Raw genomic sequence first — 25,407 nt, forward strand, 5'->3', positions numbered from 1 at the left:
TAAGCAAAACCCTGCGGCCACCACTAACGCGTGTGGCCGCGAAGGAAAGCGTTGAGCGCTAACGCGCGGGGCCYGGCGGCGGCCGAGCGGGAGAGGGGTGGAAGCGGTCGGAGGAGCCGCCGCTGCCGCCCCGCGCCGCCCCAGCACGGCCAACGCGGCCGGACCTCGGCGGTCCTGCTCTGTAGCGCGTCCCCCGCGCTCCCTGTAACATCTGCCGGCCCCGCGCGCGCACTAGCGGGGTCGGGGAGCGCCGCCCCGAGGAGATGCCACGGGGAAAAGCCATGGAAGCAGTGCGGTGTGTAACCCGACTTGCCTCCGATAACCCCCGTGCCTCCTGGGGGTGCTTCGTCCTCGCTACGCCTGCTCTCTGCTCTCCCGTTCCTGGTCGGGACGTGGCCACGCGACCGGCGCGCGCCCTCCGGCTTCGGCCTCTCGCGCCGACCACCACCAAGCTTCGGCACCTTCACAACTTTGCCTCGGCCGCCTCACCTTATCTAGCCAAACAAAGGCCAAAAAATGAGCATTTGAGAGACCCACCAAATTTGGCAGGTATGAAGCTTCTCTTGAACTGAGAAAAAAAAATATATCAAAACAAACCCAAGTTAAGAGTTGAAAGCAGCGGGGAACATGACCATTGGTTGACTTTGCCGTGAGCTCTTTCCACCACCATGAAACCGCGTGGCGGGTTTCACAACTCTCTAACCAGTCCCATTCTCATGCCTTTTATCTTTCTTCTCCTATGTCCTTTTTTGCATGATCTGTAACCAAAGAGCTGCCTTCTTGCTGCCTATGTTTGGACTTACGCCTCTTCTCCTGGCGAGTAGCTAATGTTCTTCTGCGAGGCATGAGCTAACATCCACGGTAGCTGGCTGACCCGTGGTCTGGTTGTTCTTAGATACCCTCTCTTGCAGTCTTATTTTTCTCAATCTATCTTTTTAAACAGCTTTTCCTTCTCCTCATTCACTTTTTTCTCCCTTCTCTGCCAGACACTTTGTTGAGCCACCGACATCATGATGGATCATGATGGATCATGAGCATCAAAGACAACCACACAAAAAAAGTTAAAGATACTCAAAAAACAGCACTAAACAAAATAACAAAACCACCTAAAGCTCACGGCAAGGTCATTTCCAAAATTATGTCACCTTGATGTCTGCTTCCAACTCTGGATTAATTCAAGGATCTACCAGTCCTTGGTTAATGTATCCCATCAATTGTGTGCCACATGCACTCAAGAAAGTAAAGGATATATAAATAAAAATAAGAATTTAAGAGAACTTTTTAGAAAATCTGCATGAGCAACCCCGACACTCATTCTGAGCAAAGGGCAAAGTAACCTCCCGTCCATGCATGGTGCATGATGATATTTGAGAGCTGGGACCCTGTAAATTATATGATGCACAGTCAAAACAGCTCTGTAGTGCTAAATGCCCTTAAATTACTAACTGTATGTCAGATGTCATAGGGATTGCATCTGTGTGCATATACGTTCAGCTGTATGTATACATAAATTTATCATGTATATTGTTGCTTTTTTTTTTTGCCATTTTCCTTCTTAATTTAGCTTAGATCCCCTACATGTTGAACACCCCAGGGTCACTCTCTCTGGCCTGACATGTCATTTCCTTTCTATTGCAGAACCGCATGCACGAATCACTGAAACTGTTTGACAGCATCTGCAACAACAAATGGTTCACAGATACATCCATCATCCTCTTTCTAAACAAGAAGGACATATTTGAGGAGAAAATTAAGAAGTCGCCACTGACTATCTGCTTTCCTGAGTATACAGGTAATGAGAACGCCGTGTGTGCAGGAATGTACAAAGGCTGCACAGTGCGTCTGGCCAGGCTGTTACAGTCAAATATTGCACACAAAGAGGCTAAAGATGTCCAGAGGCATAGGTAGAGTCCCCCTTGGCTTCACTGCATGTTTTCTTTTTCAACACATACTCTAAGGTGACCCCAACCACATCTTGGTGGCTGTTTAGTGGCCTATAAAGGATGTGATTGACCTAAATGCAAGTTCTTTGTGGGCAAATGGCCAGCACCATTTGCCCACAAAGGCAACTTGGAGGGCTCTTAGGGTGCCCACAGGCAGATGGGAGACTTTGCTGTCTTGCAAAGTGATACCTCCCCCAAACACAACACAAATCACCAGCCCCTCACGCCTGCCACGAGTGGCCGCCTGCACCAGTCCCACACACCTCAAGCTGCAAGATGTTCTTCACATCCATCCAGGAGACCCCTGCTCTCCATTCTCCAGCCATTATGGAACAGGTGGGACCAGCACTGACACCTGCCCCATGCAGGCCCAGCCGAGCCCTGAGTCTCACTGAGGAGCAGCAACCTGAGCTTTAATGACCAGAGCCGAGGCTCTGCAACAGGGCCAAGCTCCAGAAGCCCTCGTGCGTGCTGCTTGCCTGGCATCTGACCTGCTAATGATGGGAATACATCACCCATGCAAAGGCTGCAGCTGCACCCTGCTGCTTCCTGCTGCACCTCACTGTCTTCCACAAACCCTCATTACCATTCGGAGGCTGCACAAAAATAAACTTTTATCACCATGAATTATTTAAGCTCACCAGAGACATCCAGATGAATCAAGCTGACAGACAGAGAAGCTGATCTTTGTCAGGAAACACAGTTGTGAACTGGGAGTACCAGGAGTGTCACATTTCTGGGCAGGCCAACAAATCATTAACCAGAGTCTCCTATCTGCAAGCACTTGCTCTTTGCTGGGAATCGGCAGGCGTGATCCATCATCGTGCCTGGGGGCTGAATGGGAAATGCCCACGGAGCTGAGCGACCCGGCTGAATTCAGTAGGACCACCTGCAGGCCTCCTCTCCAGGAAGGTYGAGATGTTTGTCCCTACCAACACATCGTGGCTGTCTATCCACCCTCGTGGTGCAAACACAACTAAAATATTCTTGACACATTTGCCTAAAATATTTAGTGATGGAAAATCCATGGTCCTTGCAATAGGAAGTAATGCTAACCCCTATTTTTTTTTCCTGACGGTAAGTTCAGTTGCTGCTTGCCCTCCTTTGGAAGGCTTGCAGAGCAGCTCAGCACCATCCTCTTCATAGCAGTGCTCCTACATCCTGGAGGATCACTATAATACCTCTTCCTTCTTCCCTATTCTTCAGGGAAGAAACATGTATCTTCCACTGTTTCCTCACAGATCATATTTTGTGGACTGAAGTTGCTCATCTCCCCTGAGGTCCCCCCAAGAACCACACCAAAGCAATACTCTTGTTGCTGACAGCAGAGAGTTTAGAAGGACGGGGAATCRAATTATATCTAAAACTCTTTATTCCCAAGCTATCCAAGACCCAGAAAGTCTCTCTGCTGATTTAACCAGGAATCAGATCGGAGGGGAAGGATGCAGCCAAGCACCTCACCTGAAGGCTGGCGCTCAGCAGCACCAGTAAAGCTCAAAGTTAACACGTGCTGCTTTAAGCCCAGGTATTAGGCCCTAGCGCACGTTCAAGCTCGCTCATCTACGCTTTGCTGGACATAAGCAAAGGCAGAAAAGCTCACAGGATCAGGCCCTCCATTTGCCTTGCAAATATCATGGAAAGCAAGCACCAAGGAAACACCAACAGTCAGTYGCTAAAACGCAGCATTCAAGTTGCCCTGGAGTTGAAAAGAAAATATTTGATGGAAGGCTGTAAATCAAACAGGAGACTTAACATCAAATGCTGGTCACACAAAGTGCTTTTCGTAAAACGAAGTTCTAGATGTCTGTTGGTTTTGTCCCCYAACAGAGAATTATTAGAGGACTGCCTCCACAAACACGTTCTCTGCGTGCTGCAGCACCCACTGTTTCCATCTCCTTAATTCACTCATGCTTTTAGCTAATGCACAGGGCTTAGCAAAGCCACAGCAGAATCCAGGGCACATTTCAAGCAGAGCTGGAATTAGTGATCCCCTACCCCTCAGAAGGGATCTAGGCTCTAAACAGGCTCTAAATCCTTGTGTCTTTGAGCAACCAAATGTGTTTTTTTTTTTTTTTTTTTTTTTTTGTAAAATTCCTTATTCACAGTGAGTGCATCTATTCCCACGCTCTTAAAAGGGATCTTAGTACAACAGCCTGCCCACAGCAAACACTGGGCTGCTTTCAAGTGTGTTCTTAAGTGGCACAGCCTTTACAACCTTGTGTTTTTCAAACATGAATGGATGCACAAGTGAGCACGAGAGCTTGGCCAAATCAGTAGCTTCAACTACAGCAAACCTCAGCTGCAAGTTGATCCAGGAACACTAGACTTTAAACACACAGACCCCAAAAACACACACATGCACGCACACCATGTGCAAAACAGGAGGTTTTAATCAAGATATTTATAGGCATCAAACCCAGAAACACCTTAGCTACAGCTCTAGCAAAGGGAACCATGATGTCACTTGCTGCAAAAAGAGACGTTTCAGTCCTTTTGAGCAACATCATCTTTGTTGCATGGGTCGGTCCTTTCATGCTCTTTTCTCTTAGCAATTCAGGGAAGGGAGGGCACAGTTACTAACTACACTGCTGAATTCCTGGCCGTTTTAGTTGAGCTGCCCCATCAGAAGCTGAGCTTTGGTCCCAAGTTCACCAAGGCCAGAGCAGGCTGTGGTAGGTGCTGCTKCATACCGTATGGACAGGACTGCTTTAACGGGCTCTTTGTGCTTTCCCCTCGGCTCTCCCCTAGGCCCAAACTCTTTCACGGAGGCCGTGGCCTACATCCAGGCTCAGTACGAGAGCAAGAACAAGTCGCCCAACAAGGAGATCTACACGCACATCACCTGCGCCACCGACACCAACAACATCCAGTTCGTCTTCGACGCCGTCACGGACGTCATCATCGCCAACAACCTGCGGGGCTGCGGACTCTACTGAGCCCCGCTCGGCTCCTCCTCGCGCACCCCAGGAACACCCTCCGCTCCCCGGACAGGTTCTCTCTTTATTTTTATCTCCTCAGAAGATGAAGAAAGGCACAAACCCCCCTTTCTGCCCCTGAAAGCCTTTGCAGAAAGTTCTGCTTGCTCCTGACCCCGTCTTTTTTATTATTATTATTATGGGTTTGGCCCGTTCCCACGCTGTCTCCTCCTACTGCCCCATCCCTGAAGGCAGCCAAGTCACACTGCTGCAGGAGCAAATGCTGCTCCCACAGTTGCATTTCAGTTGCCAAAAAAACAAACAAAAAAAAATCATTTATGAAAAAGAGTAATTCAAAGCCTTAAAATATCCATCAGCAACAGCCTAGTTTGGAAAAGAAATCTTTTCCTTCCTTAAAATTAGGGGATATTTTTAAATCCTATTATTTATCTTTAATTACTACTCCAGTAGTAATTCCACTTCTCGTTGGAAGTGCTAGGCAAACATAAATAACTTTGAGGGTACCGTATGGCTCCAGTTCCTATCCCAAAGCTGGARGGCCAGTGTTGAACACAACCACAGCAGCTTGGATTTGTACATTACCCTTTCCATTTCAGACAGCTTTCTGAACAAGCAAAAACAGCCATATGGAGTCCTGCAGGTGTCTAAAATAGACACAGTAACAAAACCTACTAAGCGTGGTCTAAAAGCACTCACTACCGATAAGAGGTTTACCTCAAGTTTCCAAAATTAATGTTAAAGTACATCTAGCGAGTGCAGTAACCCACTTCTCACTCCAGCCTGCCCTTCTGTGCTTCACCCGACCCCTCAGACCTGCTGCCCCGAGCAGGGAAGTCACAAGAGCTTCGTTTTAGCCCTTACAGTGTGAGACGTGGGTGGCACGGCAGGTCCACGTGTGGCCACAATGTCCCCAGAGCGACCACAGTCCTACAGACACMTGGTGTTTCTTTGGGAGCTTCAGCCCATAGGGCAGCCGGGCCCACCAGAAGCACCTCGCCTTGCTCTCTGCCAGCCAGAGTTGGATGTTTCACTACTGAAAAGGCAGACAGGTGGTTTTGGAAGCCTTGCTGAGCTTGGGTGACAGCAGAGCACATGGGAGACACTTGGCTCTTACCTGCGCCTTGGCCATCTAAACACGCACATAAGCCTGGCCTTGCACTGCCAGCCCAGGCAGAGACCTGCTGCCTGCCCACGCTGTGCCTCAGCATGTGGCCAGAGGGGACAACGTGGGSTTTAGTGTCCCCAGACAGGTCATTTCTTTACCAAAATCTAAAGTGGGAGGGATGGTTTGTACACTGGCTATTTAATGGATGGGGAAGGCTCAGGGAACCCGTTTGATCCAAGTAAAACAGGAATAGGAAGGAAGAGTGCAAGAAAGAGAGAAAGGGAAGGCAGAAGTGGTAGGAGGGAAAGGTGTGGAAAGGGCAAGAGTAACACCCAGCTGAACCAAACACATAGGAAAGGAGGAAGGACAAGCCAGGATGGCTCAGGGTGGGTTGGGTGCCAGCAGCCCACTGTCCTCAAGAGCATCACAAGCAGGTATGTCCTCTCTTGGGAGCCCAGGAGAGGGAGCTGCTTTAGATCTCCCAAAAGCAACGTTTTTCTTCAGGGGCATCTCCAGGAAGGTTACTATCTGTTTGCTCATGAGGGAAGGATAACGGGAGAGGAGACCAAAGCAACACAGTGCAAAAGAAAGAGGCCAGGTGAGCTTGAGTGGGTGACAGTCCACTGACTGGGAGAGGTACAGTGGGACAGGATGGAGAAGAGCAGGAAAGTAGGGCCAGTTTGGGACAGAARCTGCAGAAGGGAGACATGTCAGGTTGAGGCAGCAGAAAGGAATAAGGAATGGGAAGAGAAGGACCCATGGGAGGCCAGAAGACCTCTCCATTGGAGGCTTAGATCTGCCAGGAAAAGCACTTGCAGGACATCTGGGWCAACCCAATGACATGAGCCAGGAGCAGCCAGGACACACAGGGCACTGCTGTCTGAGAAAACCAGGGGGCTGGTACCCACCAGACCTGCTCACCACCCAGCACAGCTTATAGCAGTGTTAATAATCCCCTAAATAGCCTTAAATTATACAACAGCTTTAGCCAGGACTCACTGCTGCTCTGCTGGACACCAACAGCAATAACACCCGGTCTGCCTCGCTCTGCTCTGGCAGAAGGGAAGGAACCACCTTGCTCTTCACCATCGCAGCCTTAAAATACCTCCTGCAGCTCCCGAAGCTGCAGATTCCCACGTGCTCTTGGCATCAACTTTGCAGCTCCCAGCCCCTCTGAGCTCCGCTTAGTGCCAGCGCATCACTGCACAACTCTAAACCAAAGGATTAATAAGCACAAAGCCCCTGCCTACAAGTGGCTTGGTTTTAGTTCAGGTTTTCCCAAGCCTGTGAGAAGCAGGTGCCTAATTTGCCTTGGTTCCTTAGAAAATACCACCACAAACCCCTACTCTGAAGAGATTTATATGAGTGCTAAGGCAAAAGTTGAAGGACTGGCAGTAAAATGCAAGGAACCTCCTAAACACCTTTTCTTGCAGGAAAAGGTGTTGAGGAGTTTGCATATATAGGYGATACAAGAGGGAGGACTCAGAGCTCCCCCCCCAATTTCCACACAATCCCAAGCCCAGCTTTATTTCTGCACGTCCTTTGCCGACTTCAGAGGTTGTTTGACTCCAGATGAAAGCCATGCTGCTGTCTGAAGCTAGCTAATTAATTTGATTAATTCATTGCCAAACAATTGCTTTGCTATTCAAGACACTAAAAAAAATGGTAATTGGATGGTGCTTCTGCCCCAGAAAGAGGCAGGACATTCACTGGAGTGATGCAGAACAACAACAAAGAAATAGCGACCTGGACTCCAGCCCTGTGCAGGTGCTGGGAAAGTGGTGCCCCCCATAACATGTAGGTTTGTAGTGATGTAAATTTGCACCAATTGGGCTACAAATCTGAATGCTACTTGAGACACAATCCACACATAGCCACTGGATCTCAATTGAAACACCACACCTGTATGCTGTGGAGCACCATTGATGTTCTCTGGCAGGTCTTTACTAAAGGCTATCAGAAGAATTTGATTGGTAGCACAAGGCACTGCAAGATTTCAGAGTTTATATTATTATATTTATTCCCACCCCTTAATGTGGGGGAAATTTTATTCCAAGTGGTAATAGACACTGCTCCCCGTGAAGGTGGCACCGAGCCAAGACTCAAGGATTTTCCAGCAAAGAGCACACAGGGATCTTCTAGTGAAGGAAATTTAAGTTAACTCAAATACAAACTCCAAACATAGCCATCTCACCCGTMCCAGCACTGGGCACATCCCCAAGCTGGGCTCAACCTGAGCTCAGAGACGTGACTGGGAGCTCTAAGCCCCTCTYCTTCCCCTGCCCTCCTGCAGCGCTGGCAAATTCCCCAGCCCTTCTGCTTCAGCATCCCAGGGGGAAATCGGTTATAACCGATGCCTGGTGCTCCCCGGGGAGGAGAGGGGAGATGTTGCCGTCCTGAGCCTTTTCTCTCATTTTCTTTGGCATATYGCACGTCTAAAACTTCATTTCAGCTGCTGACATCCCCTCCCGCACGCAAGTGTCGTGAGGATTAACTGACAGAGGGGTGAGACAGTGTTGGAAAGATGAAATGCTTGAGTGTTAAACACTACTATTTTTCCCACTTCATGGCCTCATATAGATATTTTTTGTCTCCAGAAAGGCTGCCAAAGTGTTGCTTATCTCTGGGAGGCTGCATTCCTCCCAGCTATGTCTTTTGCAGACACTACTTTGCCCCGTGCTTTTTTTATTCCCAAATAATGCCAATCATTGCAGGAGCGGCCTCCAAAGCAAACCTTGAAACACCCCACCTGCTTAAAAGCCCCCCCTTCAAACAGCCCTTCAGGCTGTGAAATTGCAGTGCTTTTAGATACAGCCCGAGGATCTCAACCTAGAGATAAGGAAGCCTGMAAGATCAGCAAGGCCACCCGGCCCCTCCGCCTGCCCCATCCAGACATCCTGTGTCCCATCCAGACACAGCAAACAGCCCAAGTCGCTCCCTACCACCTCCCAAGACTCTCTTCCACATCCCTCTGGAGTTTTACACGATAATTGGCCTTTTTTCCCCAACTTCCCTCCCATGTCCTCTCCTGGATAGCTTCAGACCGCGGTCTCCTTTGGCTGAGGCTCAATAACATCAGCTTTTCCAGGCAGGACTAAGCTCAGCCGAGCTTAGCACCCTGCTGACCACTAGGACCTCTACCAGAGGAGACTGCCTCAGGAGACAGGGTGATACAGAAGGCTTGTCAGTGGGGCTGAYTGGGTTTGAATGGACACCCAGAGCCCGTTACTTGCTCAGGTTAATAACTGCAGAGTCTGGAGGGTGATTTGGCTCTGAGAAGGTGCCTTTCCTCATGGACATCACTTGCAAGTGAGTTTGCAGTTTCTCCCCAGTTGCCTGAAGTTAGTCAGGGGGAATTCAATGTCTTTGGAAAATCCCAAGCAGGCAGAGAGCTGCAGAGAATCAATTCAATACGTTAGGGAAGTATATAATGTTGCGTACACTAAAATCTACCTGCCGTTCTTAACCTGTTTCGTATAAATGCATTGCATGCCTGCAAGTTAACAGGGCAAAAATACAGTCTCCATGTAACAGAGCTTGGAACTGGGTGTGTAAAATGTCCTTTTGACAACAAATCCCATGTTTTGCAAACTCTGCAGCATGATGTGAGGCACCAGGCTGTCCCCACAAGCAGAGCTCCCTGCAGCTCTGCCCAGACAGGGCAGGAGAGGGCACAAATCACCAGCTGGGACCTCTGCAGTGGGTGCTGTTGAAAGGGCAGCCCTGCAACCCGGCCTAGGAATGGAGGCAGAACATCCCAGGGCCTAAAAATCTCCCATGGAAGCTGGGGAGAGATTCATCACTGACTTCCGGGGAAGCAAGGCTGACCATTAATAGAGGTGACTAGAAAAGCTAATAGGCCTGCATCCATGGGGGAGCCAGGAGGGACTTCAGGGCTACAACCAATATTCCTACAGCTATTTCCAAGTTTTCTAAAGCACTGTTTAAACATGAGGCCCCACCACACACCCGCATTGCCACCCAACAAGAAAGCAGAGCCTTATCCCTCTACTCACACCCACGGGCCACGTTCTGGCCGCTATTTCATTTCCTCCGAGGAAAGAGCAGACAGGAGCACTTGCCCAAGACATCGGTGTACGTTATGGTTTCCGAGCTCCTGCAATGATACGCCATAATTGATGTTGACAGATATAGGTGCGTGACCTATATAAGATGCTGCGCCGAGAGCGTGGCGAGGAAACTAGACTCCTCGTAGGAATGTTTGTGCCCCAGCCAGCCTGCAAACTCCCTGCAGGCGTCTCAATCCATGCTGCAAAGCCTAACGAGCACAGGCAAGCCATGGAGGGCACCCCTCTTGTGAAAGCCAGGGCGAGGATAACAGGGTGAGGAGACCTCCTTGCTGGCACACAGCTGGTCGGAGGGCAGGGAGGGATCCAACACCCACAGGAACAGCAGGACCGGGCATCGCTCGGTCCGGCTGCTGCAGTGGGAGAGGGCTCTGGTTTGCACTGGTGCCCTGAAAACACCCCCCAAAAGCCAGACCTCCTGCCTGGAGCTAACCTGCCCGTGGGGCGCTGGAGCCGCCTGCAGAGCACACGGGGCTCCACCTGCCCCAGCCCTGCAGGCAGCTGCTACACCCCAAAGCTCCATCCCCCCCACCAGCCCCCTCTGGGGCACAGACAGGCCCCTAACCCATTGAAAACCCACTCCCCCTTCAGCATCAGCCCCACGCTTTGCTCCCMACCTCACACTGCAAGGTCACGGGTGACCCGCACCCGGTCCCCACCTCCATTTCACCCCACAGCTCCACACAGGAACAGGGACCCACAGCACAGGCAGCTCCCGGGAGCTGCTGTCCCTCCTCCTGCCCCTGCTCTCCCCTCCACACGTCTCCAGCACCAAGAGCTTCTCCAAGGAACACCGGCAACCGCCGCCACTTTTCCTTGTGCCAGTTCCTCGCTGTGAATCATTTCCCCCTGCATGTTTGATGGCCCAATCTGTATTAACTGTAATTTTGTACGAAGAGTGACTGTCTGTTGGTTTAATAGAATGTTAGTTATTGTAATAATTTATTGGCTGTCAGTAATGTATTTATTAGGTAAAAAAATGTTAATAAAGTGCCAGCTCTTTTCTAGTGTGAGGGGGTTTTTATTGCGTCTCCTCGAGCACGTCGAGCGTCTCCAAGCCCTTCCCTGCGGTACCTTCACTCCAGGCACTCACGGGGGCAGCACATCCTCTCCCCGCTCCTGCAAAGAGGCAGGGAAGCATTGGAGCAATTACGGGTTATCTGTCACGGCTTCCTTCTCCAGCAGGTAAGAAACTTGAAAAGGATAAACCTATAAGGTATTTATTTTATGTCAGCATTTGGCTTTTCTCTTTACCATGGAAGACAACTTTTCTGAGGTTTGCGCTTGTTCCTCAGCTGCTTGAAATTAGTCTCTTCCTTCTAAGATTGCTCAGCACCATTTTTATGCCAGCRCGCCCGAATTCAGGAACGATCACTGCGAGCCCTGGGTGCAGCTGGGCACCCCGCTGCCCGAGCCCTGGGAGCCACGGCTGCCCAGCACAGCGTGCGAGACCAGCCAGGGCCCGGGCCGCCCTGCAGCCGATCCCAGCCCACSAGGTTCTCGGTGCCCCAGCCCTGCAGAGAAGCTGCATCTTTCTCAAGGCGCTCACGTCCAGCTCCAGGCCTTGGCTCTCAGCATGCCCTGGATGCCACGTTACRTTCAATGGGACCATCCCTTCCCACCACTGCACTGCCAGCTCACGCTCTGGCACCGATCCCCCCGAATCCAGCTACAGCACAACTTGAACATGGCAACGATTTGCACRGTCCTCAGTTGTGAGGAAGCACCAGTTCCTGTTGGGTCAGCGCCTCGTTTAAAGACTTGACCATTGGCATGAGCAGTGCTTAATCTAATGCAACACATCCGCATGAAAACCATTTAAGTTATGTACGTCATCAAGAAGAGAGTGATTTTTTTTCCAATCAGGTAGCACATCTGGCTGTGGTGAGTATTGCCCCGATATCCTGGAAATTGCTGCGCTCTTTACTTGTTATGCTGCTCTGTTTTCTCCTCCAGTGTTTTGGTTGCAAGCCTACAAGTAGGAAGCTGCTCATTTCCTTTCAATGAACTCTTAGCATGAGCCTTGCACACATCTAGGGAAAAAGAGCTATTTTTGCTCCATTCCAATAAATCATGCTTTTCCCCCATTACAGTAGCACAGGACTTGGTGCTTCATGTCCCTTTAAAATAACTTGCTATTATAATTATTAATATTTTTCCTAGTATACGAGACAACACAGGGGGCAAGCAAGGAAGTAAAAATCACCCAGATGCCCTGCCATGAAAAACTCAAGGCTTCGCCTTCCCACAAAGGCCGCTTGAGCAAGTTCCATGAAGAAAAAGCGCCTCCATTTGTGGCAGTTTCTCTTTGTCCCTGTGAATACGATTTTTAAAGGATCAAATAAGGTCCAGAAGCACCGAAAAGCGACCGCTCGGCATGCAGAGCTCCTCTTTGTCTGGCACAAGCCAGCGCAGTCTCAAGCTAACAGCCTGTTAAGAGAGAATCAGACATCTGCTAAATGTTGCATGCAGCATCTACAGGCGAGCCGTAGCTAATAGAATGATTCACTAATAAAATATTCATGGTAAACGCCAAAACGTGTAATTGGGTCATCATTTCGGTAAGAAATACTCGCGTTCTCCTGACTCTTCAGTCAGAGTGAAGCATTCTGCAGCCATGGCAAGGGGCATCAAAGCTTTTCCATCTGACTTCATGAGTTTCTTGTTTTGCATAGCTAGTTTGGTACCAGTAATGAAGTGGGTGAACATGTACGCTGATAAAGTGGACTTTGGACTGCCCGCTTTTCTTCCCAAACCTTCAGCAGAACAAGAGGAAACGTCTTTGCTTATTTWAAGAGCACGTTAACAATGGAGAAAAGAGTTTTTGAGAGCGCCGGCACAACCGTCTCTTCTAGYCAGGGGCACCGCTGCACTCCCACCCTTGTACTAACAGCTCGTGCATGCAGGCGCCCATGGAGAGGCATCTCGCTGCGATTTAAACACAGCTTTAAAATCTTGTGGCAACTAAGTCRGAGCAGGCTGCCCTCATCTGCTGCTTTCACTGTCTTTCCCTCTCTCCTGTCTGCTCTTCCCTCCTCCCCATAACGTCTCTTGGGGCACGGTGGAGACGTCGTGTCACCCATGTACTCAAGGATGGCACGTCGTGGAGATGTGAGCTGTAGACACCACCTCTGGCTGTCTTCCTGCCAAACCTCTTCCACGCTCAAAGTCATGCTTAGGAGAGCGGTGAGGTGGGCTGGGTAGAGAGAGGACCTGTGTTTACTGTCCATTGTGTAGCAATGCCCTGGCTATCACTGCTGCATTTCCAAAGATGAAGATTTCTCGAGAGGCTTGAGGGCCTGGGTAGGATGTGACCTCCCTCAGCCTCAGAGAGATCTCAGGCCATGTGCTCAGCTCAGCACCAGCCTTGCTGGACCAGTGCTGGTTACACAGCGTAGCGAGCACCCTGCGCTCCCAAACCCACCTACATCYCTGTGCCCAGTGCTCCCAGCCCCTAAGGATGCGACAGCCCAGAGAGAAGCAGCAAAACTGCAGGGCCACAGCTGCTGCCTTTCCCCAGAGCTTTGCATCTAGGTGGGTGATGAGCAAATGGCCATGGCTCTTTGGAGCTCCACGTARGAGCCTTGGCCAGGAGCAACCCATGGAGAGGACCTTTCCCACTCCTGCAGCCTGCCTCGACCTGGGGAGACTTCATCACCTTCCCCCCAGCCTCTGTAACCATCTCATGTTTATCACTGTCTTATCTTAGAAGTTTTGCTTTCTAACCATTTCAGTTGAAAACAGTTCTCCTCTCCTCTAACTCTCTCTTTCTCTTTGCCTTTCTCTCTCCTTTTTCCTCCCTACATGCTCCCTGTTGCAGAACCGCATGCACGAATCTCTCATGCTCTTCGACTCCATCTGTAACAACAAATTCTTCATTGATACCTCCATCATTCTCTTCCTCAACAAGAAAGACCTATTTGCCGAGAAGATCAAGAAATCACCCCTGACCATCTGCTTCCCTGAGTATACAGGTAGGTGCTGCGGCGGGCAGCTGCAACGCACACAAATAACTGTTTCAGCAATTGCTCCTTTTTTAAGGGAAATTCATGACCCTCAGCAGCTCAGGGTGCTTGTGGTGAGGCCGGTAAGTGTTCTTTACAGTGTAAATGAAGAGTACTCTCTACGAGTTGGACCGCACTGAACTGCAAAGTGGAGAAGCAAATGCATTGATGGGTTGGTTCCAGGCTGCCCAAGCTGCCCAAAATYGTAATCACTCTCAGTTGGGAATACCACATGGCACTACCTCTGAGGGGTCAAAATTACTGCTGCTTGGCATGGGGGCTTCTTATGTACAAGGTGAAGCATCACAGAAGTATCCAGCTGGATCAAACTACCACGTTCCGTTCATGCCCATTGCCAGAGTCATGGACCTCAGAAAAAGGCCTGGAGCCAGGTGGCGTGTGGAGGCAACATTAGCCCCCACAGTGCACTGTACAAGCAGGGTGATGCGCATACAGGCAGAAGCAGGATGATGCACGTACAGGCAGAAGGCTGCAGGCAGTCCTTCACCTCRAGCCTGTGAGCTGTTGGTGTCCTCTGTCAGGGGAATGAAGGCAGAGCAGCTCCAGGCCACATAGGTCCAACCTATGAGAGGTCCAACCTCTCAGCCTGTGCTCAGCCTCCAGGGAAGCTGCTCTCACAGCCACCCGAGCCAGGCTCTGCCACCTCGCCCAAGCACTACACAGGGCTAGGCCAGACTGAAGGCATCAGCACCCAAAGAGGCAGCACACACAGGTGTGTGACTCGTCACCTCCTGCCAGTGCCTCACAACCGCGCTCCATCAAAGCCCCCCGCGCAGCGGACACCAACCAGGACGTACCGCACGGAGCCACAGAAGTGGAAGGAACAAGCCCCAAGCCAGCAGCCACTGCTGTAATAAGCGGGACACCGCAGACTCGCATCCTTCCTCTCGTTGCCTCAGCACCAACACCATTATCCCATGCCTGCCAACGCGTCGCCATCCCGCGAGCCTTCCCTGCACAGCCCCAGCTTGAGCAGGGGGCCATGCCCTCCAATGCATTTCTGCTACCTCAGCTACTTCTTTATAGAGTTAATTTAGGAAGGTAATAGGCCTTTTAATAGCACAAATCTGAAATCACAGACAAAAAAAAACATACCTTTTTATGTTTTTAAAAACTAACAAAACTCCAAAAGGAAAAAAAGTCATGGAAACAACCCCCAAACCCAAGTTTCCTTGGGAAGAGACCCCAAGCAGCCACTCAAGCCTAGAACGGTACCTCCCATGGATGCCCTGGTGTCGCTGACGCACATTGCCCGGAGCACAACTGACCCAACCAGGGGGACATCCCCGGCGCAGCAGCACGAGGGCTCAGCTGCCTTCACGTGCACTCGCACCCCACGGAGCAGAGACACAAGACCCAGTCTATGCCCCACGCAGCACCAGGACTCACCAGCACGTGCAGCAGGGGCCATAACCCCCACACGAGCAGCWGGGCGAGCAAGCAGGGGCAGCTGGACGTGGTTGCCTTTTGTAACGGGGAACCACAGAGCAGGTGGGAGGCCCCAAATAGCAGCACCTGGGAATGGCACCTCCTCAGCAAAAACACCGTTTTTATGGGGGTTTTCCTCAAAAAAAAAATTTAAAAAAAAAGTGGGGGGTGATGGGGGTCGGCCCCTGATGCCCCTGCTGTGTGTCCCCCCTCCCGCCTCTGTGCCCGCAGGCCCCAACACCTACGAGGACGCGGCCGCCTACATCCAAGCACAGTTCGAGAGCAAGAACCGCTCGCCCAACAAGGAGATCTACTGCCACATGACGTGCGCCACGGACACGAACAACATCCAGGTGGTGTTCGATGCCGTCACCGACATCATCATCGCCAACAACCTGCGGGGCTGCGGCTTGTACTGACGCGCGGGCCGGGGCGCCCGCCCGCCGCGGCCCCGCGGCCCCGCGGCCAAACGGTCCCCGCACGAGGAGAAACACGCAGAAATCCGCCCCCCCGACCACACACGCACGCACGCACGCACCCACGCACACACACACAGCGGGGCAAGGCAAAACTAGCAACAAACGTACAACGGCAACCAAACCGAGCGAGAGGGAAAAGAGAAAACACACAAAATCTTAACCATAGTCATGCAAGTTGGTAAATAAAAAGGCATCGTGAAAAATTATATATATAGGTATATATATATATATAAAGAAAAAAAAAAAAAGGAAAATCCGCAACCACCTTTTTAGTTTGTCTCAAAGAGCTGGGGGCAGGACCGGTTTCCCAGGCAGATTTCSACCCTTTTTAGTGAAGCCACCGAAATTTTAAGACATGGATTGAGTAARCCAAGAAAAAGACAAATTCCCATGGGTTCATAGGGGGCTGTCCAGCTTTTCAGCCCAGAGGAGCCTCTTCCCTAAACCTGATGGCAGCCCGGGTTTTGTTGACCGTCAGTAGGTGGGAAAGCAGGATTTTCCTGACTTTCCTGTTCTCCCACTCGTGGCTTCTGTGGGACGCTTCTCCTCCCGTGATTTCTTTGATAGCTTCTATTTTTTTTTTTATTCATTACCTATCAGATTTACAATTCTACAATTCTAATTTTTATTTCTCATGCTCTGAAAGCCAGGCTCCCACCTCGGCTGCACGCCCCGGCCCAGCCATGCCCACAGGACCGGGTCACTCTTTGCATTTAGAAGCTAAAATACTAAAAAAAAAAAAAAAAAAAAAAAGGAAGAAAATAGGGAGGAAGAGGGGGAAAAGGAAAGGAAAAATCCCCCCTTGCCCCATGTCGCTGATAAGGGAAACAGGAAAAGCCCTTTTCCCGCTTCCCTTCTCCCTGATGGTGCCCTATGGAGCTCCCATCCAGGCCAGGGCTCCGCGCGTCCTCCAGCCTCCTCCTTGGGGTAGGAAGGAGCTGGCCTCTGCCTCCGGGGTTTGGCATTTGCTTCTTTTCCCCTTCTTGTCCTTTACACTCCGCTTTCGGGGTCTTCACTAGCCTGGAGAAACAAGGCTGCCCCGCGTCACCCTGGCRTGTCCCGCAATTCCCACCACCGTGTCCATCGCCATCCTTTCCCATCCTCCCTCTTCTTCCATTCCCCTCCAGTTGAGCAACTCTTTCCTGCCAATTGTCTCTCACTCTCCAGGTTTGTATCACAAGAAAAAAGCACAGCCGTCAGCGGCCAGCAGTGGCCTATTTATCCAGAAATTTCCCTCCTTTCCACTTTTTTTTGCTCTCAACAATACTGTGTATTACATACTGGATAGGCTTCCTCCTCTTTATTTTATCATTTGGGATTTATTTGGGAATTTCTGGGAGGGTTCTATACATACATATAAATAATTTTTTTKGTTTAGGATTTTTGGTTTATTTTTATTAATTTTTAACTCTTTCCCGTGAATGCTTTTTTGTGCTGCTTTTTTCTTCCTCCAGTCCTCCCTTTTAGTGAATGGTGTTTTTTCTCTCTCATGTGGGGATGTTTGTGCAAAAAAAAAAAAAAAAGAAAAAAAAAAGAAAAAAATCACAAAAAAATATAAAACAAAATTTAAAAAACACAAAAAAAGCAAAAAAGGAAAAAGCAAGAATGAAAATAATTTAAAAATTTTAAAAAACACACACAAAAACACAAAAAAAACAAAAAACAAATCGAATGTAGTGTTTACATTAAAGCCACAGTTTTCATGACCAATCCTTCATCATTTCTACTTTGATTAGTAACCAGACGTCTTCACAGTTTCACTTTTAAGAGTTACCTTCGCTGAAGAAAAGCAGTCACACCTGTTTAAAATAAAGTGAATAAATAAAGAGGAAACGAAAATATTATATATATATATAAAGCGCCAGGTCTTTCTAAGCCTTTCTATTACCAATCAGTGAGGTTTCTGTGATATATTACACACTGCCAATCTTTCTCTGACTAATGGAAAATTCATGTGTAGCTCAATAAAGAGAATGTTTGTCTGTACGCCTGGTCTCCCACCTCCTGGTTTTTGGTCTGATTCTTTTATTGCATTTCCCGACTGGTCTTCTTTGCCAAGCAAGCAAACAAACAAAGACCACAAAGCAACTGGGTTGTGCTGCTGAAAAAAAAAAAAGAAAATCCATATGGAAGATGTTTGGTGTGGGATTCTCCAGGAAAATCACTTTTCTCCTAGGCAGGATTGTGATGCCTGGGGGCTTTGGTGGGATTTGGCCCCCCAGATGCTTGGCTGTATTTACACCCCATGGGTGCCCTGTAGAGTCCAAGGAGCCACTACTGCCACTTGAGGTCTTGGCCCCTTGAGACAAAACTAGAAGGCTGTAAGTGGGGTGACCGATTCCCCATCCCAGATCAAATGTGTCTGACCTTAAATTCCTCCCCAGCCCCTCAGTGTGATTGCCCCACCCTGACTCAGTCACCCATGTCCTGCTTGGGCAGAAAGGCACRTTCCTGAGTGGTTCTTGCCCATGCTCACAGTAAGATGCCAACAACAGTTGCACCTTGCTGCAATCACTTGCATGCATAACTGTTAAAAAGAGCTGAATGGCAAGAGATTTAAGGAAAGAAATACAAACCCTGGGAGCAGCAATGCCATTCCTGCCTCCAGCATTTAATGTCACAGTCAAAGAAGCGTGGCAGAACAGGCTAAAGTGAGTTTGGAGCACGGAATAATCTGGCTAGGCAATAAGTCCAGTGAAAAATGTTTGACGGATGCTGCTTCAGATTAAAAGGCAGAATTGATTTTGAAGAATGTTTTTGGATCCGTCCCACTCACTTTCCATAAATGTTCTGCCTAATGAACCATCAGAAGGCTTGTCTAATAAAATCAGAAGCACATTTCAGGCGATATTTGCAGAAAACTAATTCTGAACAAATAAAGCTCCTATTTACACTAAGTTCCAAGACTCACATCAGTCAAGAAAGAAGCACAAGATCTTTACATCTCATGAAAGCTAATGAGCAGGGCTCAAGTACTACACAAAACCCAGCGTAAGCACCCAGGTACAACTGAAGAACTGAGAAGACTGAGCACAAAGCATTTGTGGAAGAATTCTTGCAGCTGTGACATTTATGATCCTTGCAGAAATTCTACAAACAGAAACTGGTAGAAAAAAAAGAGTTTCCATGCTCTGTGCTTGCCATCTAATGGACAAGCTGCTTCAGGCTCCACCAGGATCCATCCCCTGGGATTTGCTGCTTGTGCCCATCTCCAGGASCTTGTTCTCCAGCTGCGCTGGACATTTCCATGGGTGATGGCTGGAGGATGGACCACTCAAGCACTTCTCGTCCCCAAACGCAGATCCTTGAGGACAGATCAGCTACTAAGCAGCACATCTACGCTCCTGCTTTTGTCACCGGTCACTGCAGATCTTGTTTCAAACAGGAAAAGGCACAGCAATACATCTGCGCTCACAGCCGCGTTTCCAAGGATGTTTCACAAGGACACTTGTTTCATCCTTGTGAAACATCAAATTAATTCCCAATATGGGCAGAGCCACTCCATGCTGGCAAAAATTTATGATTCCATGAATACCATATAGTTAGTGCTTGGGGTGTTTTGCAGAYATTGTGAGCTGAAAGCCTTTGTAGCCCGCGAACACTGGAGGGTCCTGAATAACTGATCTCACCTGGGAGAAATGCACGGAGGACAAGATTATTTTTGCTTTTTCTGTGCTTCAAAACCCTAAGTTCCTCTCCATGACAGCTGTGGGCCTGAGCATTGCAGCCCCTGGTGCTGCTGCAAGCTGAAATAGGAACAGTGAGAGCAACCAGACTCTCACTGTCTGAAAAATCAGCTCCAAAGCTGAAGTTATCGTGCATTAAAAATCAGGCAGACGACTCAAATTGCTTTGGAACTTTAGCTGTAGAAAAAAAACAACAACCTGCCCATAAAACCTTCCCAAACAAGAAATAAAAAACGAATGTCTAGTACTGAGTGCTGCGAAACACAGTCATTTCTATTTATTTTGACAAGAACATTATCTATGGCTATTTAACAAACACATCCATATTTAGGTTTTCAACAATGCAAACACTGCCACCAAGAGCAGTGAGTTGGAAAGAGATTTTCCAGCAGGAGATTCGTCCCGCAGTTGCTAACTGCAGGATTTCTTGGAGCTCTCTCAGTCACGGATGGAGCAGACCCCAGTGCAGAGAGGATTCACGCTCCTTCCATGCAYCTCATCCCTGCTCCATGGACAACACTGCAGGTCTCGGCCGCTGCTCCAGCCCATGGCCCTTGGCTGCTTCTCCGGGGCGCAAACTGCGGAGCGTGGACGCTCTCGGTATGCAGGAACAGCGCGACTCCACTGGTCCCTGGGCATCTCCGTCGGTCCCTGGGCATCTGCAGTTGGATGACCTCGGTCCCAGGCCACATGCCAGCCTTTAAGGGAACAGCCCTGGTGCAGAGACCAGAGAACCTCCCGCAGAGGAGCTAAACTGGGGGGAAAAAGTCACAAACTGGGGCAGAGACACTGACATCCACTGCCATCCACCCACACGGGGGAGCCGGAGCTGAGCAGGCACTGGGAAGAGGCCACCTCATTACTCAATGTAATGCAATGTCAGTGTGATGTCATGGCAATGAGGTGGGACCGCCTATAGGGACGTGGCAACACAAGGGGCGGAGGGGTGACCGGTAGTCCATGCATGGGGGCCCCGCTTGGGCCACCTGGTCCCACGTTAGCAGCGCGGCTCCATGACGGGTTGGAGCGTACAGCCAGGGCTCTGAGGCCCTTCCTGCCTCCCCCAGTGCCGCTCTCAGGGTTGGGGAGAGCTGGTGGCCCCAGGACTAAGTTGGGGTCGCTCTCGAGGGCTGCATTTCTGTGGTCCCAAATGGGCTCCGGGCGCTGCGATAGGGGCTGGAAAGGGGGCTCAGTCCTGGGGTTCTGGTGCTTGGGAACACGGTCAGGACAAGGGTGGTGAAATCCTGGGGGATTGGGGCTCGGGCTCCTTTGTGAGCCCCCAAGGGCACCCAGAGGTGTTTTGGAGCTGCAAGGAGGCAGGCTGGACAGGGAGGCCCAAGGCCGCGTTTGGGCACCCCAAAACAGCCCTAGGGGCAGGTGCCAGAGCTCAGGAGAGGGGCTCGGTCCTGTGCTTGGGGCTTAGGAAGGGAAGCCAAATGGGAGCTCAAAGACGGTTCAGGGGCCCCACAATGGCAGGGAGGCCCAACCTTCACATCTGACAGTTTCTGCCACAAAAGGCACTTTTGGAGCCTTCACTGTTTGTACAACTACTGGACTCTATCCAATACCAACATGTTAACGAAATAGTTATTCAACTTGCAGGAACTATTAAAGACGATGTCAATACATCGCAAGAGGGTTTGATTGGTTCCCCTAGGAACGCTGCAAGAAGAAAAGCCGCTTTGGCAAAAGGAAACACAAGTTGACGCCATCTTCGCAGTCCAGGTTTATTCAACATTCAGCCCAAGATTTCACCCCCAGTTGAACCCTCAGAGCTGCTGAATCACAGTGACCAGGCAGTTCAATCCACACATTCAATATCCATCAGCTAAACGTTCAGTAAGGGCAAACAGTCCCCGGCTGTCGCTGCCGCCTCAGCCCTGGCCCCAACCCTGCGGCACCCCCGTTCCCGCGTGGGTCTCGGGCCGCCCCGGCGGGAGCCCCATGGGCAGGGGCGGCCCGGGGCTCCTCGTGGCACCCAGGGGGCCGGTGTCTGGGCGAGAGGYGCCTCGCGGGCAACCCCGGGGCCCCCCTCCCGGTACCGCCGCAGACCCGCCGGCCCGGCCCGCGCTGCCGCCAGCTCCCGGCCCTCTCGCTCAGGGCGGTGCCGCCTGGCGGCCGCTTTGCAAAAGGAGGTGAGGGAGCAGAAAATAAAAGTCAGAGAAAAGAGAGAAGGGGGAGAAAGAGAATGCGTGGGAAGAGGAGAGGCTGCCCAGGGAGGTTGTGGAGTCTCCTCTGGAGATCTTCCAAACCGGCTTAGATGCAGCCTGTGCCACAGGCTCCAGGTGACCCTGTGTGTGCAGGGGGTTGCACTAGATGATCTCTAGAGGTCCCTTCCAATCTTAAGGATTCTGTGATTTTTCACACTAGACAACAAAAAGACCAACAAAATTTTATTTTCCCCTCCTCACTCTCCAAGTTCTGAAAGCCTTTCACAAAACAGAAGTGTGCACCACATTCACTTGCCCTTCGATCAGGCACACTGCAGGGAACTTAAGTTCACCTGCTTCACCTTCTCATCTCTCACCTTGGAGGCACCTGCAGTCTCCCTCAGGACACTAATATTCCTCAGAGGACAGGACTGGCTCCGCAAAGCCATCTCTGTTCCTTTGGGGGGGCTCGACCTGACCAAGGCTCCTTTGCTTCCTTTCCTTCAGTTAGCTCTTTCTCAGTTAGACTTAAGCTGACAACAAGCTGTCAGGACTTGGTGAATATCCAAAGAAAATGTTCTCAACTGACCCCACAGCTGAAAGGAGCCTTTTCTTTGCGCCCTTTGAAGACCTGTGCCTCACAGCTCTTCACCACCATGGCCAACATATAGCGAATGGGGCAGGGCAGCCAAGCAAGAGCAACCCATCCAGAACAGCCGGGCAGCAGCAGGCATCATACAGTCCTCCCAGGCTCTTCCCCAGCCTCCTCTTGCTGCTGCACTCTGGCCTCAGCCCATGCACAACTGCCAAGCAAACACACCAAGTGAGAACCTTCAAGTGCAGGCAGGTTTCACTCCCTTCCAGAGCAGAGCAAAGAGACAGCCCAGAACCTCACAAAGGAACAGCCTCCAGGAAGAGGAGCCACCCCCCCAGGCCCTGCTCCACACAAACAGCTCTGCTCCACTGCACCCCACCACACTTGGGACAGCCCATGGAGGCAGAGGGCTGTGGGGGCCGCCATCTTGGGCAGCTCTGCAGGGCACAGCCTTTCCTCTCTGAAGGCCAGGGCTGCGCACAGCTCTCGAGCGAGAAGCCCAAGGGCCTTTTGTCAGGAGAAGCAAGGGCAGAGGGATCTCCAGCAGCTCCACAGCAAGCCAGGAAGGAAGGAGGGTGGTAGCTCTGAGCAAGGGGCAGAGCTGGGGCACCAGAGACAAATCCAGGGGCTGCCTAAACCTGGAAGGGSCTTTAAGTAGGAGAGCCTGCCCAGCAGCTGGGAGGGTTGATCYTCCTCAGCTGTGTGGYGGRGAYCTGTGGTKASTGYGGGCCCAKGGTGGGCCTGGCCTCCCAGGGAAGMGCATGGAGGGGCCCAGGCGATGATGTTTGTGAGGTGCCATCTGTGGCTGTGATGTGGCATGTTGCTGTGTGAGGCCAGCCCCTGTGGCAGGCAGCTGTGGCCAGCACTGTGCCCAGGACTGAMATGGTCTCATCCTTGCGAGTGGGAAAGGCTGCGATTCCCTCGTCGGGGCGCAGCAGAGAGAGCGCGGCCCCGGCTCGGCTTGTCCCTGCCTCTCGCGCAGGGCCCCCCATGACGGGCACTGCCAGTCCCTCAGCTCCCGCGGCTGGCATGGCCCCGCACGCACCACTGCTGCCGTCTCTGTGGCGCAATGGGCGAGCGCGCTCGGCAGGCTGGTGGTTCGAGCCCACCCAGGGACGACCTGCTTTTCGTGCACTCTGGGGCCTTCTCTTTCTCCCACCAAAGAGCTGCTGCCCTTGGGCCCTTCGCAGCAGGCTGGCCTCTGCGTGCTAAAGGACATGAAAGTGCCCCCCTGAAGCACACTCCAACTCTGCTTCCAGAACCTCTTCCTAGTCATTTAAGCCCCACGTGGTTTTCTTGTCCAAGTCCACGCCCACAATTTGTGCTTGTGCTGGACGTACGAGAAAGAAGTTCTAAGAAGGGACGTTGTCCGTATGGGCTGCCCTTTCCCACAAGAGCCATGATTAATCTSTTGCTCAGGACATGTGGGGGCCACAAGATGCTGGGGACACTGAGAGCAGGCCGTAGAGCAGGACACGGAGGAGTCTGCCAGGGAAGGAAGCCCTTCTCTTGGTGGCCTTTGTGCCGTGCGAGAAGGTTTGGAGGCACCGTCCAGGAGACAGGCCTCTCGTTGTGCTCCTTCTCCGGGCATGCAGCCGTGTCCTGGCGCTGGAGGGTGGTGCAGAGGGCACACGCTGGAGCTGCTATTTCTGCAGAGTCAGGAGGGAAAGGTGGCCCAAGGAGCAAAGGCAAACACCCGGGCAGCTGTGATCGTATAGTGGTTAGTACTCTGCGTTGTGGCCGCAGCAACCTCGGTTCGAATCCGAGTCACGGCAAAGGTTTTGCAGAACCCATGGGGAAAAGAGGAGGGTCTCAAAAGACAAGGGATGCATGGGCACAGATGGGCCACTGCCTTTCTTTCCAAAGATGCTGTGGCCTAGGAAGGAGGCACAAGTCCCTTGAGACACAAGTGACACAGGCTACAATCGTATTTGAAGCTTGGCTCTAGTCACCAACTGCAGGGACACGTGCATTAGTGAGTGACACTGTCCTGACAGCTGGTCAGCAGGTGCTGTGCATGCACATCCACTCTGTGGCACCCATGTTCCTGTGCTGCAGTGCCTGGAAATTATTCTGTGCTGCCTCCAGGAATAACTCTGGTGGAGCTGTTGAGCTCTTGTGCTTCACCTTCCCTCTTTCCCACAGCACCATCTTTTGTGAGGCACACAATGGTTACTCCAGCTGTGAGCAGCACCCATCACCTCTATTTAACCACTTCATTAGATTTTAATAAATGCTTTAAGGTGTTGCTGGATTCAAGGGAGGTAGCTCAGTGTCATTCTTCCTGACTGCCCTGCAGAGCCCACACGTCTTTTGTGCAGACTGCAAGTCCTGGTACCTCTCCCATTGATCGTGCAGGATCATCAGGTGTCCGGGGCTAGGAAATTCAGAGGGACCACTTGGTTTTAGACCTAGGTTGAGGAGCACAGAAAGGCTGCAGGCTGTGGATGCAACGGGCATGTATTCAAAGGGGATCATGCCAAGCAGTGCATGGATGCTGGCAAGGGACTGAAAAGCCCCATTCCTGTTGGCATCACTGCAGGGAGTCTGGGAAGGGGAGCTCATGGCAAAGAGCCCAGCATTCAGCCATAGAAGTTGGGAGGCACGTCTGACACCTTCTTGTATGAAATGCACCCTCCCCAGAAACTAGACCAGCTGCTGGTCTACCAGAGCATTTTCCTCACCCAGGGCAGCTCTTGCTATGCTTGTCTCTGTCTCCTGCACCACTGTGTAGGAGAGAAGGATGCTAGAGACAACTGGCCTGGCTGCAGAGCAGGACTGCCCTGCTGGCCTTCATCCTCTCCTCTGCACTGCAAAGCAGCTCCTCAGGAGAAGAGCAGTGGCAAGAGCCGTCCCAAGAACTGGGCTGGCCCTGGCTTCACCGGGAACTGCGTGGAGGGGCCCCAGGCATCCACATTTATAGGACGGCAGCTGTGGCTGTGATGCAGCATGTACCACTGTGACCGCAGGCT

General features: G+C 51.1%; 1 protein-coding gene, 1 long non-coding RNA gene and 1 other non-coding gene across 4 annotated transcripts in view; 2 read left to right on the top strand and 1 right to left on the bottom strand.

The window, feature by feature from the left end:
• GNAO1 (G protein subunit alpha o1) overlaps window positions 1-15,979 on the top strand; it is a 97,725-nt gene extending 81,746 nt beyond the window's left edge. Inside the window, exons 7-8 of one of the 2 annotated variants that reach the window (XM_026043139.1) lie at window positions 13,893-14,046; window positions 15,757-15,979. In XM_026043139.1, coding sequence (XP_025898924.1) covers window positions 13,893-14,046; window positions 15,757-15,944 — 342 coding nt within the window. In that variant the 3' untranslated portion in view covers window positions 15,945-15,979. Of the gene's footprint in view, window positions 1-1,638; window positions 1,793-4,691; window positions 5,077-13,892; window positions 14,047-15,756 lie in introns of those variants that run through there. The other variant, XM_026043138.1, reaches the window with a different exon arrangement.
• Window positions 9,124-10,100, bottom strand: LOC112950568. The gene is made up of 2 exons (XR_003250047.1): window positions 10,001-10,100; window positions 9,124-9,376 (listed from the first exon to the last, which is right to left on the bottom strand). It is a non-coding gene; the product is annotated as an uncharacterized LOC112950568 (long non-coding RNA).
• An 8,159-nt stretch (window positions 15,980-24,138) lies between the features above and the next one.
• Window positions 24,139-24,210, top strand: TRNAH-GUG. Its single transcript has one exon. It is a non-coding gene; the product is annotated as a tRNA-His (tRNA).
• The last annotated feature ends 1,197 nt before the right edge of the window (window positions 24,211-25,407 follow it).

Source organism: Nothoprocta perdicaria, unplaced genomic scaffold, assembly GCF_003342845.1.
Source record: "Nothoprocta perdicaria isolate Ctin4 unplaced genomic scaffold, notPer1 scaffold_321, whole genome shotgun sequence".
Lineage (NCBI taxonomy): Eukaryota > Metazoa > Chordata > Aves > Tinamiformes > Tinamidae > Nothoprocta > Nothoprocta perdicaria.